This window comes from Sorghum bicolor, chromosome 2 (genome assembly GCF_000003195.3).
Source record: "Sorghum bicolor cultivar BTx623 chromosome 2, Sorghum_bicolor_NCBIv3, whole genome shotgun sequence".
Taxonomy (NCBI): Eukaryota; Viridiplantae; Streptophyta; class Magnoliopsida; order Poales; family Poaceae; genus Sorghum; species Sorghum bicolor.
Window position 1 is genome coordinate 11075007 of NC_012871.2, and position 24310 is coordinate 11099316.

Here is a 24310-nt window from a genome sequence, read left to right on the forward strand (position 1 = left end):
TAAATTGTGAAGGCTCTTTGAGATCCTTGCATGGAAGTCACACATTCTACCATATAAGTCATAGACCATCAATTGTATGATTCATGAGGAACAACACATTAAGAGGAAAAATTCTATAGAGGGTAATTGTTGATTGTGTTTATGAAATCGACCTGTAATCCTAACGTTAAGCTTTATTTGGTTCTTGCATTCGTATTGTAATTCTTGACCTGCGAATGTCCATTCCAAGTGATAAAGTATATTTGGTGCTCATTATAAATAGGCTTTAGGCTCCTAACTCTAATCCTATGACTAAGTACATGATCCCTTAGCATGTAGGCATCCGAGTGAGTCCCAATGCAATATCATCATCCATCCATTATATTCAGTCTATCCCGTCTTACATGGTATCAGATGAACTGGTCAGGTCCTAGGGCCTCACGCCCTCAGCTACTCTTGGACAACAATTGTTGAGTAAGCTAGCGGAGGTCATTGATGACTAGCATGGTTGTAGCTACACCTGTATGGTAGCACTACTCAGTGTGACAACAATTGTTGGGTCAAGGCAACTCACCACTGTGATGTCAATGTTGGCTACTCCCCTTCGCGGTGGAAAGTTTGGTGTTACTATGTTGGTAGGGCTGGTCGGTTATGATGGCATCAACATCATGACTTCTATCAACTTTAGAGTATGACGAAGGGTTCCAGATGTGTTGTCTTTTGGTGTGGATGGTTTTGATGCTGATTTGTTAGGTGTCACTACGACTAACAATGGAAGGTAGCCATTGTAGACGACGCCCTATCTTGGGATGCTTGTGACATGGTATTGAAGCTTGGTAATTGAGGACATGTAATTGACGATAGTGGTGCTCCTTGCCCCTGCCAGAACAAGGTGTTGGTTTGGGGCAGCAGACATGAAGCTTTATGTTGATATCTTCGATGTTGAGTCCTTTGCACCATGCTCTGCGTTGGAGGCATTACCGTGAGGTCTCCAACCCCCAAGGGGATTTGGTTGAAAAACCTAGGTTCACTAATTGGTGGCAGTACCTGTGGATGTGATTTTCCTACTTAGAGGCATTGCTGTGAAGAACCACCTCCCCACCTCACATTTTATTTGTGACTTTCAGGGTGGCATTTTGGTTGCTGCTGCCTGGTTTCGTTGGCAGGTTTGCTGTCATGCATGGTGGTGGCTGTCTTGCTATCACATCTATTATGAGGGTGTTCCATTTCTTTTTGTGTACCTTGCTTCTTATCTATTGATATGTGCCCAACAAAAAACGAGATGACTCACATTACCAGCACAGAACACTTCAAGTCTCTGCAATATGTTGACAGGAGGAAATTCAAGCTGATGGATGGATGAGTGCATCATAACTGGCAGTGGCAATTTGAAATTGCATAATCTAAAATATTCAATGCTAAAATCTTGTGAACACAAGATGAAAACCACACATATATATCAGAGATGAAAACCACACATACATATCAGATAAACAGTTTTCATGGCTACAAGGTTGCCTGCTTCAGATTGCCCACAAAAGAGAAAACAGAGCAACCACTCTGCTCTTTTCATTGTTAACTTCCCTTCTTTTATCCAAAATTCATGCCCAAGATTTTAAAAAAATTGTTTATGCAGCACTTGAGCGACCATTGACATAGACAAACTAAAACATAATAGCTTAACTTCAATCCGTTTCAGATGCAAATGGTACAACCAGTTCCTTGAGTATTCATCTTCTGAAAGTACTGCATAGCTAAACCATGCAAATCATCTTCAAGATACAACAATTAAATCAATCATACATATTATTTTTCATAAAAAAGAGAAGACAGTGACACATCATTTTGAAAATTAAGCAGGCCAGTGACCATGATTTGGGCACTAAATATAAGAGACAAGCATATAAGTAAACCAGAATCATGGATCTTCTTGGTCTGTAATTATGGACTCGCAGAAATTTGCGAAGACGAAACATACTAAAAAACATAATAGGATACCCTTTACTAACTGAGAACTGATATAGAACATCTCAAGCATAAACTATGCAAGTTCCCCACAGTGGCTTGATCAATTTATTTCATTGGTCAATCAATCCTCATTGGCACTTGCAATCTAGCGGTAACAAGATCTGAAAAACAAAAAGATAATAAAAATGACATAGCAAAAAGATCTCATATGGATATGAAATATTGCTAGTTGTCAGACTGCATGCAATTCGGAACATGTGAGTTAGATTTGCCACAAAGCTCTTAACACAATATAGATCGGCAAGTGGCTACACAAAGCTCTTAACACAATATAGATCGGCAAGTGGCTACACGTATGGAAAGTTTTTTTCTTAGTAAACCACTTAACAAGTTAGTAGCAACAAACTACATTTGATATTGCATTTTAAACATTCTACATGTTCGTTTTTCTTTATCGGAGTTATGATTATCCAGATTATTGCGCCACTCACTAGAACTATATATCTAGGGCAATAATTTTGCAACAGTCTGAATAAATATTGAGTCATATAAATATGTAGAAATAAAACTTTACCAGGAGTGTAGAAGCTTGTGAAAGGAAAAATGGGGCTGTCACTTGTTCTCTTGCCCTTCTTTGTGATGTGGCCAGACTTGAGTTCAACAGTGAAGATGTCATCATTTGCACGGATGAAAATTAAGCCAGTGCTTTCTGCAAAGCCAGCCAAATCAAACGTAGTCGAAGGGTCTCCAATCGAGATTGGGATCATCACATCAAGCTCGATCACCCTCCACCTTACCCATTCCCCAAAGCCACCGACGGGGTCAGTCGCTCGCCACGACCACAGGTGCAAGCTATAGCCCTCCACAGTCGCGGCTCCCAGATCGCCATCCTGTGCCGTGGCGAAGATCATATTTGGTTCATGCTGGGGAGGAGCATTCACCACTGATAGGACACCACCGACCAAGCTGTACTTGAGGATTTTTTCCCCGTTCTCAAGGATGAAGTAGATTGAGTCTCTGGTGAGCAGACTGGGCAGGACAAGGTCGATGAAGGAATCGACACTAATGGAGGTAGATGCGCTCCACACCCCAATCTCTGATGGGTAGAGACTAGCCCATCCCACAGGATCTCCATCTTCAACTCCCTCGTCATCATTGTCCTCCTCCTCGGCATCATATATACCCACGAAAACCACGAGGAAAGCCCCCCCGCTGCATCTGAGGTGGTCGCAGCCGTCTGCAGCGCAGAGCACCGCAGCCAAGAACTTGGTATACGGGTGCACGGGCGGGTAGATGAGCTTCTGATTGCCGGTGATAGGATCCCAGACGATGAGTGTCTGTGATGGCTGATCCTTGCCTTCGAATAGCACTCGGCCGTGGCGACAATCGATGGTACGGTAGGAGGTGGTGGGGCTGCCGGTGACGGCGATTGCAGGCTGGGGAACCGGGGATGCCTGTATTGTGGGGACATACTGGGGAACAGAGGTGCCCTTTCGGTACTGGTTGTGGAAGAAGCCGAGCACAGGCGGTGTCCGGTGGAAGGCGCGGTACTGGCAGAGGAACGCGCCATCGGAGAGGAGGCGGCGCCAGAGCTTGCAGACAAGGGAGGCTCGGACGAGGCACGCCGGGTCTTCTGGTGGGAGGCGGAGGAGGATCTCGCCGATGAGGTCATCCATGAGCTCCGGTGGCGGAGGCGGCGCCATCCCACTCGCTCTCTGCTGGACCGGGGAGGTGGAGGATGGCGGATGGGTTGGGGGATTCTTCTCTGGCTCTACCTCTGACCCTCATCTGCTCTGGTGCACAAGGGGGAAATTCTGCCCAGTGGGGCCCTGGTTGTCATCATCATAAATCAAATGAAACGGCAGCGGATTTTTGCATCCATTTAATGTTCAGCAATTAGAAACATTCTAAGATACTTTAAATTTTTAATTAAGATGATCAATGCTATTTTATTTGAGTTTTCCTACTAACTATTGACAAATTAAAGGTTGGTCTATTTATTTGAGTTCGCTTACTAACTAGACAAAACAAAGTTAGTTTATTTTTGAAGACTTTCTCGCCCTGAAATATGCCTTGGGCTGATTGATGGAATGAGTATTTGTTGGGGCCATTTCAGTACCTAGAATAGTATTTATCTCAAAGCAGGATAGAACTAGATATATCTCAAAGCCGGATCTAATGACCCCTTACCCGCCGGAGAACGCCATGGACACGGCTGAGCAGGGGAATGAGACGATTGCAGGCGACCGAGCGAGAGCGAGTAGCGACGGCGAGCAGGTGAGAGCGAGGAGCGACGGCGAGCTGGCGAGAGCAGACGAGCGGGCGAGGAGCGGCGCGAAGGAGAGGGGATTAGCAGATTAGGATTAGAAGTGGGGAGGATGCCGCGGCGGCTTCCTTATATACCCCCTCCTCCCCCAATCCAACGGCTCTCCCTTCTCCACCCTAATCCAACGGCTGGTAGCCGTGCTGGCGCCGTGCCGCCGATGGAACGGGCCGTGCCTGGGCCGGCACTACGGGCCGCCTCCTCGGCCCAGGCACGGGCACGGCAACGGGCCAGGCTAGGCACGGGCACGGCTGGGGCGGGCGAGGGCTGGGTTAGGGCCGTGCTTTTCTGAACCGGGCTCGAACTAGCCCGTTTTCCTCGGCCTGTTTGGAAAACTTTACTTCAAATACATGTTAATGACCTCCACTGGAAATAAACTCGACAGCAGCCTTGACTGGGTAGGATATAATTGGATAAGGTATGGACTAATATTATCGATATGTATCATTCGTCTACATTCTTTTAAGATCCAAAATCAGATACAGATACGAGTACTGTTTGTTCTAGTCATGAATACAAATAAATATGTGTCGAATACGGAACGAGTCGAAAGCAGACATGTTGGTTATGAATATTTCTTTGGATATTAAGTAAGAAACGACATCCACGTATATCCTAAGTGTTATAATCAATAAAACATTCAACAAGTCCAAACTCCAATTAATCAATGGCCTTTTTTAGCAAGCTCTGGCTCCCGCTCCCACTTGTTGTGGTTCCTTACAAGAAGACCTCCTAAGCGGGCATTTAAAACAGCTCCTTACAAGGAGCCCGAAAGAGCCAAAGCCAAAAAAGTAGCTTCGCTTAGTTTCTACTCACAAAGCTAGCTAATCTATCCCTACTACTAAATTGTAAAAATTTCAGTCTGCCAAAAATTTTCTGCCCATCGTCTCCGAGTCAGCCCGCGCGTAATATGTCTTCTTTTTCCAGCCTAATCCGATCCTAATCAAATTCAGAACGCTCCTGTGGATCTCTCTATTCGGGCTCTTAATTTTGTACCTTAACTAGGCCTACGGCGGGACATGCCCAGCCAACCACGAGCAGCGACCACCTAGCTATGGACTTGGCAAGTACCATGGCTGGACCTGCCCAGCCAACCACGAAACCACAGTCAACGTGCGACATTTTTTTCTTTTTCTTTTTGTAGGAGTCGACGTGTGACGTTGGCCAGGGGCATGTTCAAGGCACCGATGGATCGGCCAAGTGGATAAGGCAAGGATCAACATTGATGGTTTTTCGATCCTACTTTATTTTAATGATATAATAATAATAATAATAGTAGTAGTAGTACTAATAATAATAATAATAATAATAATAATAATAATAATAATAATAATAATAATAATAATAATAATAATAATAATAATAATAATAATAATAATAATAATAATAATCATCATCACCATCATCATCATCATCTAACCCTAATACTAAAGAGGCAAAATTTTGGCTAAAATTTTTGTTCTGAACTAATTTTCGTCTGGCCTCTCCCCTGGACCGGTTTCGACTCGCTCATGTCTCGTATCCCCGATAGAATAGAAATCCAAATCCAAATCAGATTATCTCTCCTTAATCCGGGTGCGCAGGAGGTGAGCCATGGGCGACAAGAAAAGGTTCACAGGCGCTGTGATCCAAAGAAGGACACCAACAACAGAGTCATCGCTGTGAGTGTATAGATTTTTATCATTCGCATGCAACAGCTGCAATCTAAATAGACTAATAGTTAATTTTAACTACAACTAACAATTTAAATATAATTGATCCAAAAATATATATACTTCTATTAAAAAAATCTTCAAAGCTCAAGGTTCCTAATAAAAAACATGCAGCAATAATTTTTGAGTCTTGGTCAAGGCTTCGATGCTTTAGCCCAATAAAAATTTTCATTAAGAATAATTTGATTTAGAGTTTTTTTTCTAAAGTGATGCATTATTTGAATAGGCCTATTATGATCAAGCTTCAATTTAAGTTAGTGCTAAGTGGTGGAACTATAAACATATGGTACGAGAGACATATCTTTCTTATTTTGTACATTTAGCCTCTTATTGTAAGATTTAGTAACTATAAATTTGTAGCCAGAACGGGAGCCACATACACTCAGTGGCGCTGGCGTAGGTTTCATGTCCTGGTTGACCCAATGCTGGATCTGTTGTAGTTAGTGCTTGTCTCTTACTAAAAGTCTGTCTTATGGACCCATGACAAGTTTATTCAAGATTATAGCCTTTACATTGTTAATAAAAACTTTTTTGGTAATTTATAATTTTCCCGTTGCAACGCACGGGCACTTTTGCTAGTATGAATTGATAGCCGTTTTAGACAGTATTTCCCAAAATGGCTCAAGCACCAATTAAGAAGCTACTCCACATGAATAGCCCGTGACCGGTGCCCTTTAGGAGCCAAAGCCTATCAAACAAGCATAAATAGTTCCATCCCTAAAAAAAGCATAAATAGTTCAGTAATATTATTTTTATTCTCATAAAATATTTGGGAAAATAAAATTAGATAACCTAGAAAGGAAAATGGATATACAAAATAAAAAGAAAACATGTACATTTAGCTAAGAAGACGTACATTATCTTATTTTTGTTCCTTGGAAATATATTTTTATTCTGAACTATTAGATATGGTTTGTGATATTATTTGGATATCAGTGACTTTAATTTGTATCTGTACCCGTGCTATCCATCTGAGTTACAATATCAGATTCCATATTCGATTTTCAAAAAAAAAATCATCTAGATATCAGAGAAAATATTCAAATCGCTGTTCGAGTCTTTTCGGATAGTCGATTGGTTGTGAGATACCATTGGTGATAGATAATGCAACATGCATGGTATCACCATGGTGGTTGTTTCCTTTTAGAGATCGCTGCCCCAAGCATTGTTTTCTGGAAATGGATATAATATAACAAGCATATATTACTGTTGGCTTCTGCTAAATATTTCAATTGGTGTTATTCACAACTTCAAAGCAGTATTTTCCAGCACTGATGATATGCTCGTTGTAGTTATTCTGCTAAAGTGCCTCTAACCGTTTGTTAAATCTGAGTATCATCTCCAACATGCTCGTTAATATTACCAATAATTGCAGGCTGCCTTGTTCATTGATTCTGAAACAGTTGCGATAAAAGTTGTTTTCTTCCCAGATCCTTCAGCTATATGTTTGAGTGAAATTGCCTGTTTCATGTTCAGGTGCAATGCAAGCATGCATGTATTTGCCAGCTGATGCAAGCTTGGTGATCATCCGGGTATGATTATTTCAGGTAGGTACTTTGTGCTAAGCCCAAGACTATATTGTTTGATTGATCAAGTCGAAGCCCATGGTCACGTATCATGCAACATCATCTCTTTTGGTTGATCAACTGTTAAAAATAGGCAACGCACATCCTTTTTTTTAAGATAATGAATTTCATTAAACTAGCCCTTTCCTAATCAACACCAATAGCAAAATATGGAATTGATGAGTCTGGATGCAGCTTTCCTGAGAAGCGACTGTGGCCTGAACAAAACTATAGTGACAATACGGATATGTTCACCAGCATTGTGTACATCTCTGACCACTACTACAGTAAGTCGATTGCGCAACATTTGCAAATTAATGGCGCTTGGATCCGTTATTCGGTGGCTGGCATCCGATCTCACCGTACTACGCTTGGGTGGATGTGACGTGGAACAACTCGGAATTTGATGATGATGAAATTGACATCACACTCCATACAGGATCAGGTACCTCAGAGGTGTTATCGGCTCTGAACTACTCTGGAGTAAGAGCGACATTATGTTGGACGAGCTGATGCCAGCGTCGCAGCCTTCGCCGTCTCCCGCGGTTCTCGAGATGACTACAACGATGACAACAGCAATTTTGGCGTAGGTGGCAGTCCTCCAGGTAGTTCTCTAGGCACTAGCAATCCACAGGAAGATACAGGGGTATCACCAGGTACACCGCCAACAAAGTGTTCCGAAGGAGGGCATAGTGCAATGTCCAACTATACCGAGAAAGCCTACAGAAGAAGAGGAGCCATACCCACCAACCACACCAAGCGGAGTTGGGAAGCCTATCAACTAGCCGATGATATGCTACTGGCAAGCATAGTAAAAGTATAATTTATGTGGAGATGCCAGCAAACCTTTTCACTCCCAAACATCTCAAGCACATGCCGAAAACACCATTGTAGGTTTGGCCCCTTTTGGATGATTGCCTTGACCACTATGAGCATGGGAAGTTCATGGTGACCTTGGGCTAGCTCATATGGAGTTTCCATCTCTAGTATATGGAGGCGGTGAAAACAGGCCTAGAAACTTTCATTACCAAGATCCTCGTAGAGTACTTCCACTTGCCCAACGATGCTCGATCAACTAGCTTGCCGTAAGATGCTGCATAGGATGTTGCAGCACAAGGACCTCAACATCACTCAAGTGACACTGTTTGCCCTGTAAGTTGATTACAACTTTCACACTTTTTACATCGCTGTAGGTACTTTAGGATGAAACTAGACAACTTGTCCTTGTAGGATGCCGTCCTATGTATGCAAGGAACTGGGCAGAGATATTATTTACCTGTCTCCGATGCATATTAATTACCTAGAGGGTCATCGCAGATGTACCGGTCACGCATGACAGGCTGGTGAACTTTAACTTGTAAGAGAGAGAGCAAGCCAAGATAGAACTGTGCAAGAAATTTAAGTACAATGCAGCAATGTACGTGTACAGAGACATCAAGAAGCTCGGGGAACATGGGTGTGTCCTTGCCGCCCACCGGTTTTGGTAATTCAAAAGGATACTTGGAACATATATGGGGCTATTTGGACTGTTCATATTTGAAATATGTACTGCTTGAATGGTCCAATGAGGGCATCATATGGGCCACTAGATTGCTTTTCTAATCCATCCTCAGGATGGAATGGCTGTTGTATTCGACTCTTTGGAGTAATCAAACAAGGAAGGGTACAAGGATTTTGAAAGTGTCTTGCGATAGCAAGTGACAATACTTATTCTTTTACACTTAACATACATGTAAAAATTTATCGTTGACACTAGTGGTTTTTGTAAGAAGAAGCAACTCCCTCCAATCGTGCTTGTGATCCACTGGGTTCACTATAAATATTCCGCGCGAACTTCGCTCCACTGACACTCCATGGAGGATGCGACCTTGGCCACCTAGCACGACTCAGGCTCAGTCTCCGTGACTTTGTGTGTTCTCCCACTCCCAAGGCTTCACCGGGCGGCATCTAGACCATCAGTACTTCTTGCTCTGCCTTTCTATGTAGACTCGAGGAGTGAAGACAAAGGAGGAGCCAATGAAAAAAGTGAAGGGAGCAGGGGAGGTGCTTATGGAGGGTGCACGTGCACGTGGGGGTTCCGCCATGGCCTCGTGGGCGTGGGCATGAGCTCTGCCGTGGCCTTACCCTCTCTTTTTCAGCTGCTGGCAACCCCAGGCGGGAGAAGTAGAAGCAAGCTATGAGGCTGACGAGCAAGGTACACTTGTAAATGAGAGAGATCTACAGTCGTTATGTAACATTCATTATGTGTCAAAAAATATTTGGTTATAAAATATAGAAGACATGAATCTTAATGAATCTCATTTTTTGTTTTATTTTCTATAATAAATTTTATCTTGTTTCCTATTTTAGCATAGCGTTAGCACGGGCACGCTACAAGTGTTGGATAAGAAGGTTGTGAGGTTGATGAGCAAGCTACGTTTGTCGAAACATGTTGAACAATAAAGAATTATGTGTATAAGTTATGCAGGTCATGAAATCATTGTATTGCGCTAGAAAGTTATATAGAGAAATTATTATGATAAGTTTGTGTGTTGATAGTTTTGAGCAAAAATTAGACTGCAAAGGTCATATAGAAATGTGAACGTGCTATGATAAGTTTTGTTGACTGATAGTTATGAACAAAAGTTTGGTTATAAGTGTTATGGAAAGTTGTGATGAAATTATGTATAAAACTATATAGAAACTATAAATTAAATGTTATATAAAAAGTTATGGTGATAAATTGTCCTATAAAATTTGTATAAAAGTTGTAAATATAACTTTGTAAATTTCTTTAAATATAAAGTTATAAAAACAACTTTTTTTCCAAAAATTACATGTCTCAAGAGGCTTTGTGAGTTTTGAATCAAGTGAATATTCATTGATTAATGGAGTTGGTTCAAGCCATAGACAATGCATATGCCGTGCACAAAAGTTGGTGATGCGCAATTTGGGCCCTAGTGAAAACCGACCTGATGAAACCTTTTCAAGCATCCTCAGGTTGGGCCCCAAGATCAGAAAGTGGGCCAAAACATTGTGCTAACCGGGCCACGGAATGCCGATGACGTACACGCTCCACACGGGACCGGAGCAACCACAATCCATGAAACCAGCAATAAAACAGTCATTTTGGACAATGGCACAGTCTCTAAATTCTAACTTTAATCTTTTTGTTTTTATAAAAATATTTATCAAAAAGTGGTATAGATATATTTTTAGAAAAGTCTTTTTTCAAGACAAATCTATTCATATGGCTTTCATATTTTCAAACTCAACAACTTAAAAGTTATTTATGATTTATATTCTCAATGTTTGACCCAAACTTGGTCCAAAACGACTTGTTTTATGGATATAGAGGGAGTATGTATTTGTAGCCATCAACACATCCAAATGCTACTTCGGGAAAGAGCAAAGAGTTGAACTAAGGCCTTGTTTAGTTCCCAAACAAAAAAAATTTTACCTATCTTATGGAATGTTTGGACATATGCATGGAGTATTAAATACAGATAAAAACTAATTACACAGTTTAGTTGAAAATCACGAGATGGATCTTTTAAGTCGAGTTAGTCCTATACATCTTGGTTCTCAAGGCTTCAATTAATTTATATTTTTACTAGATTGAGAGAAAAATAATTTCAACATCTACATCCACATAGGTTTAATATGAGATGGAAAAATAATGTCAACATCTACATCTCCACATAGGTTAATATGAGAATATATTGAATGATTAATCTATTTTAATCTTAAGATTAGTTTTACGCCTTAAAAAGTACTCCCTCTATCCTAAATTATAAGTCATTCTAAGAATCTTGAATAGTCAAAGTATCTTAAGTTTAACTAAAATTATAGAAAATTTTTTCTTATGGACGGAAATAATAATGGTTTAGTGGTCCTAGCTCCGCCAGAATGCTAGTCGAGGTCTTGCCGTTCACGACAAGTTCATGCTTAAAAAAGGCACGGTGGATCAGTGGGCTTTGTGGTCCCAATTCATTTAATAGGACGAGTTTGGGTTAACATTCATTACTCTAAAAATAGTCATATTCTGTCAGAACATACTAGTCCATTATGTGAGCGGGTGTTAAACTCACTCCTTAAATCAATATTGATTATGGCCCTATTTGGATCCAAGGCGCTAAAGATTAACCCTCCTCTTTTAGGCGCTCTTGGACAGATCCAAACATACTGGAGGGCTAAAAGGAGAGGCAAATCTTTAGCTCTCCATTTACCCATTAGTCCTTGCAAGGTAGGTTAAAGTGGGCTAAAAGTGCTAACAAGTGACTTTACTTGTTTTCTCTCTCATCTCCCTTTCATCCTTTAGTCACACCATTGAGTCATGTATCCAAACTGGTCAAGGGCTAAACTTTAGCCTACCAAGGGATCCAAACAGGGCGTCTACTACATCTTTTCACCCTCTAACATCTTTTCTATATAAAGAGACAGCCTCTAAATACGGAGAGTGAATCACAATATTTGGAGATGTAATTAAAAAAGCTATGGGATTTTTGTTCATCAAATTCTCTATTCTTATCAATTAGAAAATTTATGAAGAGATTCTTGGAGTTCTTCTAACCAATAAATGAGGACCTTTGTCTACTATTACTAGCACTAGCACTAGCACCTAGGTTCGAATAAACATTATAGCATCTCCAACAGTTCTCCAATAATCCGTCTCCAATAATATTTTTTTCTGTGAATAGTAGGGGAGATGCTACAATAGTAGCTCAATATATCTATCCGACTCTTCTCAGCACCTTGGGACCGTCTTCTGTAAATAGTTTTCCCACCAAGAAAGGAGTTTTCTCATCGATCGGTTGCCCATCCACACGAAAGATTGGACGACTGATGTCTCTAGAATTTAAGAGACCAAGACCATAGTGGTCTGGCTCACCAAAAATAACTTGCATGCACCAGTCACTAATAGTGCATATAGATGCTCTCATACAATTTTGTATTAGGAAGAAACTCCTCACATGCCAAGGTGCATATATATCTCGCTGAAAACAATTTCACTCTCAAGAGTCAAACCTGATAGGATCGGACCCTGGGTGCTATTAAGACTCTTGTGACCACTAGGCTATACATGCACAGAGTCAGGCAAATACGCATATATATATTTTTTTTTTAAAAATAGAAAAGTGCCTTACTGATTTCCTTGCACGCTGATGCTGTGATGCATCATGCATTGCGTAGATAAAATGGTAAAGTTCTGTTATCCTTAGCTCTCTGCCCTCATCTGTTATCCCAACAGTCGTACACGGCCACCATTTGATTCGGTAGGAAACATAGCACACACCATGTCAACTTTTCACTACCTAAGCCTCTTTAGGCAATCATGTAGAGACATGTAATGATTTTCGTGCAGAATAATCTCACGTCGGTGTCGATTCTAAAACCAATCCTTCTCTAACCTGCCACTATACCGGATTCTCCGAAGTCCACACCACTGAACACATATGAACCCCTATAAATGGTTGCTTCTCTTCTCTTCTCTTCTGAAGTGCCATCTCATGTTCATTTGCAGAGTCGCGAACAACTTTACTCACCCAAAGATCATTGTTCTAAAGATAGCTGTGATCACTACAACCCAAAATTCAATTGAGGGTACATTCCTGCAGGCGGTAAGCTAAATCTGAGCGTCTTTCCAATGTATTTTCTCCGTACATCAAACCCACAGTTCACCATATTGAGTTTCTTCTATATATGAAGACTTCATGTATCAAATTCAATCAAAGAGTAGCTAGGCTAATCCAGCAGTAACTTAAGTATCTGTTTGGTACAGCTCATGAAGCTGTTGTGAGCTGTTTTTTTTCTTGCCAAACACTCTTTTCTAAAATAGTTTCATGGGTGAAACTATTTTTCTTCTGCTCTCACAAAGACATAAGTTGGATGAAGCTGAAAAAAGTAGCTTATCCTAGCTCTCTCCCCATTTCTTTCTTTCATCCATACATGAAGCTACTGGTGAAGCTGTTTTGCCAAATAACTTTTTCAAAACAGCTCAGCTTTCTTTAGAAAGTTACTCATGAACCTCTTTTCTAAAACGAACAACTTTACTAGTGAAGTTGAACTATGCCAAAAGAGCCCTAAATATTTTGTTGAGGTCCATAGGTTCTCCATACTAAAAAGTAATTTGCTTTGTTGAGATATCTCATGCGATTGTACTTCTTCGACCATGAATCCATTCATCTATGTTGTCACTTATGAACCTTTCTCTAAGCAGGGGAAGGCATGCTAGGTACAATTAAGTCATCGTAATGGCGGAGATTGTCAGTTCAGCAGTTTTCCAGGACACAGTAGGCAAACTTTTGTCTGGATTAGTTCAGAAGTATGAGGGGGGAAAGAAATCAATTGCAATTGAAGATTTGGAGAGGCTAGAGATCGCACAGATCAAGTTGGAGGCAGCTATAGAGACATCTGACAAGTGGCTGATTACAGATGTGTCGTTGTTGCGATGGCGCAACAAGTTGAAGCGTGCTGCTCAAGAGTGTGATGATACACTGCACAAGTGCAAGCATAGAATCCTAGAAGAAAAGGAAGTCGATCAAGAGGTGAGGAACTCATCATTTCCTAAACGGATAGCACATGCTACTAAGTCATTGTTTTCTTCCACGTTTCGCCACAACGACGACAAGTTGAGCAAATACATGGTTCGAAGGTTTGAGTGGTTTGCAGATGGCGCTAGTGAATTCTTGAGATTCATAGAGCTTGGGGGCACACCACACTGTCACATGCCCTTTGGCTGTGCTCTTGCCAGGCACCTTTTAACTGGCAAGAGACTACAGAGTAGAATTAACAGAGGAAATGCATGCCCTTTATTTTTGCAATGGGTGCCCTTTGTAACTGCAGAGCATGGAATCGAGGCCAACTTGATATTCATGCAGAATGATGGTAATGCACCAGAGAATAATTTTTTCTTCAATATAATGCTACAGATTTCCGAAAGTGTAGATATTGTTGGTATCACAATCAAGTGCTTGCAGTTGTTTCCTCCGCTTTTCAGATCCGCAGTTGAAAACATTAGGAAAGAGCTTATGCAACTACCTACACAAGACTTCTCGTGGGTGCCATACGTGGATTCGTCACACCATAAAGAACATTGGGACAATCTTCACAGCTTTGGCACTCAGTGGTTTCGCCCAAATCCGTTGTGTTGCAAACAGCATGATCTGCATGAGAGAGATTGTAGAAGCAAGGTGAATATGTCAGGAATAAGTGAGGCTTCTCTAGAACCTGTCATTGAAGTGAATTTGCAATGCCAAGTCTCACCACCTTTGTACAACAGACAAAGGACCTCACCATCCAAAGGCAAAATTTCTGTGCAAGAACAAAATCCACCATTTCTGAAAACTGGACTGCTTTTTATGCCCCATGGCTCTTCACAAGACCTGCTGCCAGAGGATACTAGTTCCGTAGCAGAGGCGATCAACATTGACAAGCAGAATTTCTCGCATACAAACATTACTTTGCAACAGCTGGAAGGGATCATAGTACCAAAGGCAATAGATTACTTCTGCCAGAATGCCGAAGCATCAGTCTACCAGATACTTTGGAAGTCCAAACATAGCACCGCATATGTCCAGGTTGAGAATGTATGCATGGAGAAAAGAAGCACACGCAGAACAATTGGGAGAGCAAGGAAAGGGAATCCGTTTCATAGAGAGAACAGAGAAGTGAAGAACCGGAAACATTTGGTCCCTCACTACCTTGACTTATGGGCTGCACATGCACCTGCCCAGCTGCAGGGCTCCATTGCTGAATGGGTTCAGAGAGAAAAGGAAAAACAGATGGCACGACCACAGCTCATGTCCAAAATTCTAGAACATGTAACATGGAGCAATTGGGATAATCTTGCATAACTGAGGGAAAATCTTTCAAGAGATAGGATTTGAGTCAAATACTCCAAACACAAGGCCAACAGCTGCAATTCTAAAGCGGGAAGGTTGCGGTTATGTATTGTTAACATTTTCTGTTCTGTTGGTACTAGTAAAGAACTATGTTCTACATTAGGTACTCATTTGATTTTAGGTTTGGTCTATATGTCTCGTGTGATTTTAGTATTCTCCATCAAAGTCCAATTACTGTAAATGCAGACACCATGAGCTTCTCTTTTGTGTATCTTTATAATCAATTATTACACTGTCTACAATTTTTGTTGACTGGAGATTCTGTTTGATAGCCTCTGTTTTTTTCTGGACTTCATATGCCACAATAGTATCAGAAACAAGAAAAAAAGCACGCAAAAACAATTACAGGTAGGTCGTTGCTTTAGAGCTGCGTCTACATACACTACCGGAATCCGGGTCTTTGCCGAGTGTTTTCTTTCGGGCACTCGGCAAAGAGCTTCTTTCCCGAGTGCCAAAAGAAAAACACTAGGCAAAAAAAACACTCGGCAACGAGGCTTCTTTGCCGAGTGTCAAAAAAACACTCAGCAAAGACCTTCTTTGTTGAGTGTTTTTTTACACTCGGCAAAGAAGCCTCATTGCCGAGTGTTTTTTTTACACTCGACAAAGACTTTCTTTGCCGAGTGTCAAAAACAACACTGGACAAAGAAAATTTCAAATTAAACTTTGAAGCCCTAAACGAATTCAAATCAAAAAGTTTTCAACTACAAAGTTGTATAACTTTTCAAGACCTACAATATTTATTTTAGTCATTTTTTCATTTGATAAAGTCAAAATAAATTTGTTCACAAATTTTACATCTCACTCTTATAGTTTATGAAACTATAAGAGAGAGATATAAGATTCATGAAAAATATTAGAATCACTATATCAGATGAACAAATGGCAAAACAACCAAAATAACTTTGTAGATCTGGATAAGTTATGAACTTTTGTATTTGACAACCTTTTCATTTGAGTTCATCTTGTCATGCAAAACTACATCTTTAATTGTAAATTTTAAAATTTGAATTTTTTAAATGACCTCAGGTGGAAAAACTCCCTAAATAAACTTTGTAGATCTCAAAAAGTTATGAAACTTTGTAGTTGACAACTTATTTGTTTTGGAATTATTTTGTCATGCAAAAACTATGTTTGAATTACTCAAATTTGAAATTCAAATTTTGTAAATGACCTCGATGGAGAAACTCTCTAAAGGAAAATTGTAGATCCTGAAAAGTTATGAAACTTTGTAGTTGACAACTTTTTGATTTCAAATCGTTTAGGACCTCAAATAATTAATTTACATGTGATTTGGTATAATATATGAGGAAACAAAATGCAAAATTGACACAATAATTTAGGAGTTAGACATGCGAGAGAGAGGTCTCGGGTTCGAATCCCATTGGACTCAATGCCGTGAAAAATTTTGAAACTTGAGCAGGAGTAGACCCCCTACGATTTTTTCCCTTTTTTCCCTACTTTTTGGATTTTTTTTAATTTTCTATCTTTGCCGAGTGTCGGCACTCGGCAAAGCCTTTGCCGAGTGCCCGATAAATGATACTCGGCAATGACGGTTTCGCCAACACCATTTTTGCTGAATGGCCTTTGCCGAGTGCAATATGGACTTTGCCGAGTGCCAGAGGCACTCGACAAAGCGAGGAATTCCGGTAGTGATAGATTCAAGTCCTCTTTCAGCAAACCTCCTTTTTTGGCTGAATAGCCCATTGTAAAGTTTATGTCTTCTTTTCTTGACACTTCTGTTCTGAAGTTCTTTACATAATGACTGATCTAGACACCTTTCTTCTTCTTAATAAAATGATGTGCAGTTCTCTTTGTTAGAATATCCAGTATTTGATTAGCTAGACTCTTTGTTATCATATTCCCTCTATCCTTTATATCCCCATGTATTTCTATATAAACACCTCTTGAGATTAATGGAAAGTTGAGTTGAGTTAATCCTCCAATATGGTATCAGAAGGGTCACGATCCCTTCACTTCCACTCTCCCTAGATTGTCGGACTCCCCCGATGTTCTCCACCTACTCGATACTACAAGAAACCTGGTAATCTATGATGAAACGTTTTTGTCACGGATCAACAAAAAACTGTCACTATGCAGCATCTGTGATGGTTTTAGATATCGTCATGGAGCGTCATAGATTAACTCTTGTGATGGTTTACTAAAAATCGTCACAAATTAACAGAATCGGTAACAGTCTTAAATCGTCACAATAAAACCCGAGGCATTGTTAGCCTACACTGTGTAACCCTCCACCTCCGACGCGCTGCATCGCAGCCCACTTAGCATACCCTCGTCATGCTCTTCATCAACACTCTTCATCTACATTGCGGTTCTTCATGGTTGTCACGGTGGGTAGGTTCAAGCTAGACAACTACGTCGCGGCTTCATCTACGTTGTGTGTCGTGCTTCATCTATATGACAGTCGCTGACGCTTGATCTACATCGCTTCTTCCTTCGTCACCATGCCACCAACCATCGAGGAGCTCCAGCGGGCAGCCAAAGAGGCGATCGCTGCTTCCATAGCAGGCACCGCTCAGGCTCGGGAAGACACTGCTGGTGCGGAGGAAGCCGATCAATAGGTTGTCGAGTATGAGAATGTGGAGCAAGCATAGCTCCATGCTTAGGCCATTGTGGTGAACAATGTCAAGCTGATGATATCCATCATTCTCGAGCAGACATCCACCTTCTACAGTTGTTAGCATTCGCTCATCCTCAACACCATGTTAGAATATGCCCATGATTGTCCCGTGCTCACCGATGATGATTTCTCCATGGATCCTCATTGGCATCGCATGGATTCCACTGTCAAGTCAACAACTTTTTGGCATAGTGGTGCCTAACCTCATTGAAGTTTGTCTCCACTACTTCCCTGACATTCCATACCATTTGGCTCAGGCTAGAAGAGCACTTCATCGGAAACAAAGAAACTTGTGCCATCATCCTTGATGTTGAGTTTTAGACCCTTGTTCAAGGGAATCTTTCTATCACCGACTATTGCAACAAGATGAAGCACATGGTGGATGCTCTGGGGACTTTGGGTGAGCCGGTCTTGGACCACACCTTGGTCCTCAACGTACTTCGTGGCCTTAATGAGCGGCACTCTCATATGGTGGCTATGATCAAGCGAACACATTCATTTCTGTCGTATTCCGACATTTGTGCTAATCTACTCATCGAAGAGGTGACTCTCGCCATCAAGACCACCACCCCAACAACGTTTCTGGCCTCATCTTCATCATGCTCTTCTACATTACATCCTGGTGGCCCTCCCACTAGCTATGGCCACATCAAAGGTGGAGTCCCATAGCTTCAATGTGGCTATTGAGATAGTGTAGAAGGTTGAGGACTTCGGATGCACAGGATCCAATCGTTGACGGGCATGCCAATGTCATGATGGGTGTCTGCCAATCTGCCATGCCCTTGACCCTTCTGCAGCATGTGGTGATGTCGAGGTCACCTTGGGTGAAGTTATGGAAGGTGGTGTCAACGTGGAGGGCACGAGTTTCATGATTGCCACTACTACATAACTGTTAACTGTGACAGCCACTTTACATTTACCGCAGCAGGCATTCGCGTCCGCCACGAATGAAAGGTCACGGTTAATCGTGGCCTCACCGTGGCAGGCGCCTGTGCCCGCTGCGGAAAATGGAATTACCGCAGGGGGCAACATAAGGTGCCAGCTGTGGTTAATCCCATTAACCGCAGCGGGCACCTTATGTTGCCCGTCGCGGTTAATGATTTAAAAAGACAAAAAAAAAACCTGGACAGGCCCACCGAGCCCATCCAGGGGCCCGACGAGCCCATCCACCCTGTTGCCGCCGCCGCCAGGGAAACCCTAGCGCCGCCGGTCCAGGGTCGTCGTCGTTGTTGTCCATGGATCCGCTCTAATCCACCTTCTCACGCTGGAACCAATCGGCCCCCACATAGGAGGGAGAGCCACGACCCTCGCCGCCACCGGAGATGGGCGTGATCGGCCTCCACCTCCCTGATCTGGCTCATGGCGGATCCTTCACCGGATCTAGAAAGAGAGAAGGAAGAACAGTGAGATGAGTGAAAAAGAGAGGGAGACGGGAGGAAGAGGAGCAGCAGCGGCGTACCTCATGTCGACACAAAGGGGGATCTGCGTCTTGGTGCCTTCCCCGCCGTGGATCTAGGCTCCATTCGCGCCACTGTGCTGCTGTGCTTCGTCCGCGCTGCCTGAGGAGGCGGAGAAGGAGGGGCTGGGCTACCGCACCGCCCAAGGAGCCGGAGAGGGAGGGGCCGGGCCGCACGTCGCCGCGCCGCCCAAGGAGCTGCAAAGGGAGCGGCGATCGGAGCTGTGGGTGGAGAGGCGTGACGTAGGAGCGGAGGTCGGAGCGGCGGCTGTCTGCGTGGAGGTGGGCAGAGGGAGGACTTGGACACTCGACAAGCATCACGTATATATATATATATGACCCTTTAAATTTACTGTGACGGACATGATAGGTTGCCCACCGCGGTAAATTGATTTACCGCAGCGAGCATCTTAATATGTCCGTCACGAAAAAAATATATTTTCCGTGGCGGACGCATTAAGATGCCGTTGTGGTAAATCAATTTACCGCAGTAGGCATCTTAATGCGTCCGCCATGGAAAATATATATTTTCTGTGGCGGGCGTATTAAGATGCCCGCTGTGGTAAATCGATTTACCGCAGCGGGCAAAAGTGTACGTCACGGTTAATTAAAAGTGCCCGCTGCGGTAAACCGCACGATTTAGCGCAGCGGGCAAAAAAAACGTCCGCCACGGAGTGAACAGTACCAACGTCACGAAAGTTCGTTTCTGTAGTATGCCATGAAATTGCGACTTGATGCCCAGCCTAGAGGTGTGGGGTGGTGCCACACTTAATGATGGCCTCGACAAGGACATCGGTGATGGTGCTGGTGATCCAAGTTCGCACGACGTAGTCCATGCGGACCCAATCAGGGGAGTTAGAGGCAGACATGTCAGAGAGGAAATGGCTCTCTAGGGAGTAGAGGCCTACGGTGAGAAGAAACGACTAGCGACAGAGGTTATAGAAGGTCGAGGTGACTTTGCGGACAAGCTGTTGTTGAATATAATGGGCCTTTAGCCTATAATTATATTTGATGATTAATTCAAGAGCCCATAATTAATGCTACAATGAAAACGGTTTAGTACCGTATTGATGATTGACCATGTGTAAATTCAACTTAAATAGGTGGCCTTTGTTAGCTCCTATGGAGAAGTTGAGGGAGGGAAAAGGGGTGCCACACGCACGCGCCGCCGCCGTCCAGGTTTTTGGGGAGCGACTACTCACCGGCGAGATCGACTACAGCGTCTTCGTCTTCTTCCTAGTGGACGTTCGTGGGACTGTAGTTGCAGTAGTTCTTGCAATATTTATCTCTAATCTTAGTAGTGATAAAATTGCACACGTGCACATATATGCCACCACAATATTATGCGTATTTTTCTAGATTAAATCAAACATTAAAATGTCGGCATGAAGAGGTGGATGTTCTGCACAGCCACTACCTAGGCGTGCAGGTTGAGCAACATGGTGACCTCATGCTGCAGAAGGGCGTCGTGGATGTGCGGGGCGCAAGCGGCAGAGGCATTGCCGTCGTGGTTGTCCTTGCTAGAGGCAACATCCTCTGTTTGTGGTTCGGCCACAGCACGCTTGAGGGCAGTGCGGTCAACAGCAGCGTGGAAGCGAGCATCTGCCGTGTCGTACTCATGCTCCTCTGTCCCGAGACGAGCTGCATCAGCTGCAGTGGCAGCATCCGGGTCCGTGTTGGGCTCCTGAGATCATCTCCAAAAATATCCAATATATATTTTTGTCCTAAAACATGGAGTTTCGCAACTCTCAAGAAAGTATTGGGAGGAAAAAAGAAATTCATCTCCAAAAATTGCAAATATTTTTATCTAAAAAGCTTTTTCCTGCAGCACTTCTTTTTTCCCATAAGCCGGTCCCAGGATTTGTGATGTTTTGCATTAGGAACCATGAATTTATTTTTATACCAATTTAAGTCTTTCTACAAGATATTTGTCTCTTGCGCTTCTCTCATCTGGACCCTGTCTTTGTAGAAAAACATAGTATATTAGATGCAAGAAAACTATTATGGGATAGTTGTAACTGCACTTGAGATGAAAATCTGAATATAAGTCGATAGAACACTTTTGGACTTCTTTTTCTTCCTGAAAGAAGACGTAATTGTACCCATATATACATACTTTGCGTTCGCAGAAGCTCTGCTGGAAAGCAAAACGCAAAAAATGAGCGTTTAATAAAACGTGAAACACCACGTTAGGCCAAAACAAAACACAGCGGACTTCAATTTGGGCCCGACCCATGGTCTAGTCGACGGCAACGTTTGTGTCATTAGGGACGCCGTGATGGAAAAAAACGCGATTGGTGGAGGAGAGCCCCCAACATATATTTTATTAAGAAGAAAGCGATTCTTCCGGATCGCGGAAAAACTCTGAACCGTGGCTATGTCAACGAGAGGATTTTTATGTATCTCAGCCCGAAATTCGCTCCCACACAGATTCGAATTCAAGACCTAAGAGGTGCCACTGGAAACCTCTAACCAATTGAGCTAAAGTCAACACAGAGATGGACAACAACAGAGTGCGGCTGCAGCTCCGAGGTCCGAGCGTCGTGGGGGGAGGAGGAGCCTGGGCCGCCGCAAAGGATATTTCTATATTTTAGCAATTAAAATATGGTTAAAAGTGGAATTACATAATCTAGAAAACAGACACGGTCGGTTTGGGATATTTCTGCATTTTAGCAGTCATTGAATACAAAAAATAGTTGAAAATGATTGTGAAACCAATTGAAACTAATAAATTTTTATGTTTGACAACTTTTGAAAATGGTAACGTAATATAGAATATGACATTCTAATATAGAAAATGAAAACGATCGATGCTGCCACCCTTTCCATCATATGCACAGCCGAGCTTCAGGAGTCCAGGTACGGTCGATTTGCTCCCAACCTTCAAGAAGGCCATAACCTGTTCCGTTCTGATTGCAGCAGGAGTACTAGAGTAGCCAAAGGCCTTGTTTAGTTCCTAGATGAAAATTTTTTGGTGTCACATCTATGGAATGTTTCATGAGATGTCAGAAGAGATACTTGAATACTAATTAAAAAACTAATTTCATAACTTGTCTGGAAATCATAAGACTAATTTATTAAACTTAATTAATGCCCATGTGTGTACTGTAGCATTTATGGTTAATTATGGATTAATTAGGCTTAAGCATATGTCTAAATATTCGGTGAGATGGGATGAAAAAATTTTAGGTGAGAATTAAACAGGGCCTTAGTTGAATAGTTGATTAATTGCAATTAGCAACACGAGGGTATGTGATCGAACTAGCCTACAGGAACAGTGAAGCACAAATAATGAGTATATGTGCACCGCAATCTTAGTACTCTAGATACAGGATCAATCTTTCTTTTAGTTGGATCACGTTACGATCTTCTATTTCTGATCAATTTTATACAGGCGCAGACCCTATTTTCCCCTCAATTGCAGTTTTTTTGTTCCGATTTATACAACCATAGTATCTCTCTTTCCTTACTTGTAACTTTTTTCTGCAACGAAAGAAGATTTGTATTGCATAATAGCTAGGTATATTCTTATAAGCACTCTGGATTATACAAATATGCAGAAACTGATTTTCATCTAAGTTATACTCATGCTGTGAATAACTCTTAAAATCAAACTTATTCAATGTTTTGCAGTATGGATCACCGTATAAGCAAACACTTGGTGAAAGACCTAAAAACTAATGCCCAACGAACGACGGCCAATATTCATATAGACAGAGTTAACAAACTTGTTTCTAGTGGCTTCCATCTTCTTCTTTCTGCCACCGAAAAACGAGGAAGATTGATGTGAAACTTATTCTCTCTAATATCCTTCATTGTTGCAAGATCTAACCATAGTAAAATAGAGAAAAGACTGGAGAAAATTATTTCATGGTGGTGACACCATCTCCACCTTGATGTTGCCATCCAAAAATAAAAGTCTCCACGTCATACTAGTGAGGATGCTAACATCGTAATTGTCACTATCATTTTCAACGGAATCGCCATGAAAAAAATGATTCCACCCTGTAATGAGGATGGGTTTCTGTGGTTCAAGATAAACAACGATTTGGTCAGAGAGCGACACACCGAACCGGCTTCACATCACAAAGACCTGAATCCTGCAACCTTAGCACCACGTCTCCTCTGGTTATGGACTAGCGCTGCACGGTCAGCCTGGCCAAGAAGGCTAATCCTTGTTTGCAAATCAAAAACACAAGTAAGAACAAGAAATAATACAACCAAATTTACATATGAATGATTAATCTCTCATGTTGGGGTCTCACAAACCGATAAAAAACGGAGAAATTATTCTTGACAGAATAATTTAAGCAAAACCCAAACTCTAAAGTAGTTGGCGCTACTGATTAAATAGCCTAAGGGAAGGATTCTGGACGTCCATAAGATGCCCCAACACGTTAAAGGCCCAACGGCCCAAAAGACAGCGAAGCAGCGCCCTGACAGATTCTAGACGTTAACTTGTTTCGACGATTCCCGTTGACTCCGATGGAATTTGGACCTCAAACTTAAGTCATTTTTTAGCTTATAAAATTATCTTTCCATCCATATGCGGATCATCGAAAACGAAGTCCGGATGCGTCCTGGAGATCCGTTTTACTGCATGCTGGTCATGGAGCCCGAGATGGACTCGAACTTGATATGGATATGGCCTCTCACTTGGCTTGGACAACCTTGCTGACCTTCTAAGGTGATGGCCAAGGAGGAGGACGTCCAAAGGCTCCCTTGATGGGTTCTCCTTCTCCTTGGAGCATCCTCCCACTTGGGCCAGGGGCTCAAAGATGAAAAA

General features: G+C 42.2%; 2 protein-coding genes across 2 annotated transcripts; one reads left to right on the forward strand and one right to left on the reverse strand.

Annotated features, from left to right (window-relative positions):
- LOC8054466 lies at positions 1784-4257 on the reverse strand. The gene is made up of 3 exons (XM_002461759.2): positions 4138-4257; positions 2522-3776; positions 1784-2108 (listed from the first exon to the last, which is right to left on the reverse strand). The coding sequence occupies exons 2-3, from the start codon at positions 3648-3650 to the stop codon at positions 2065-2067; spliced, it is 1173 nt and encodes a 390-aa protein (XP_002461804.1). The 5' UTR covers positions 3651-3776; positions 4138-4257; the 3' UTR covers positions 1784-2064.
- On the forward strand, positions 13033-15595 carry LOC8084579. Its single transcript, XM_002459626.2, has 2 exons — positions 13033-13147; positions 13747-15595. Exon 2 carries the CDS (start codon positions 13781-13783, stop codon positions 15380-15382), a length of 1602 nt encoding a protein of 533 aa, XP_002459671.1. The 5' UTR covers positions 13033-13147; positions 13747-13780; the 3' UTR covers positions 15383-15595.

Bases quoted from the DNA above. Each gene is read 5' to 3' on its own strand.
- LOC8054466 (XM_002461759.2), bottom strand. From the start codon at position 3,650: ATGGCGCCGCCTCCGCCACCGGAGCTCATGGATGACCTCATCGGCGAG. The intron at 2,109-2,521 runs GTAAAGTTTTAT...TTTGTTTTTCAG, and splicing joins CACAAGCTTCTACACTCCTG to ATCTTGTTACCGCTAGATTG.
- LOC8084579 (XM_002459626.2), top strand. From the start codon at position 13,781: ATGGCGGAGATTGTCAGTTCAGCAGTTTTCCAGGACACAGTAGGCAAA.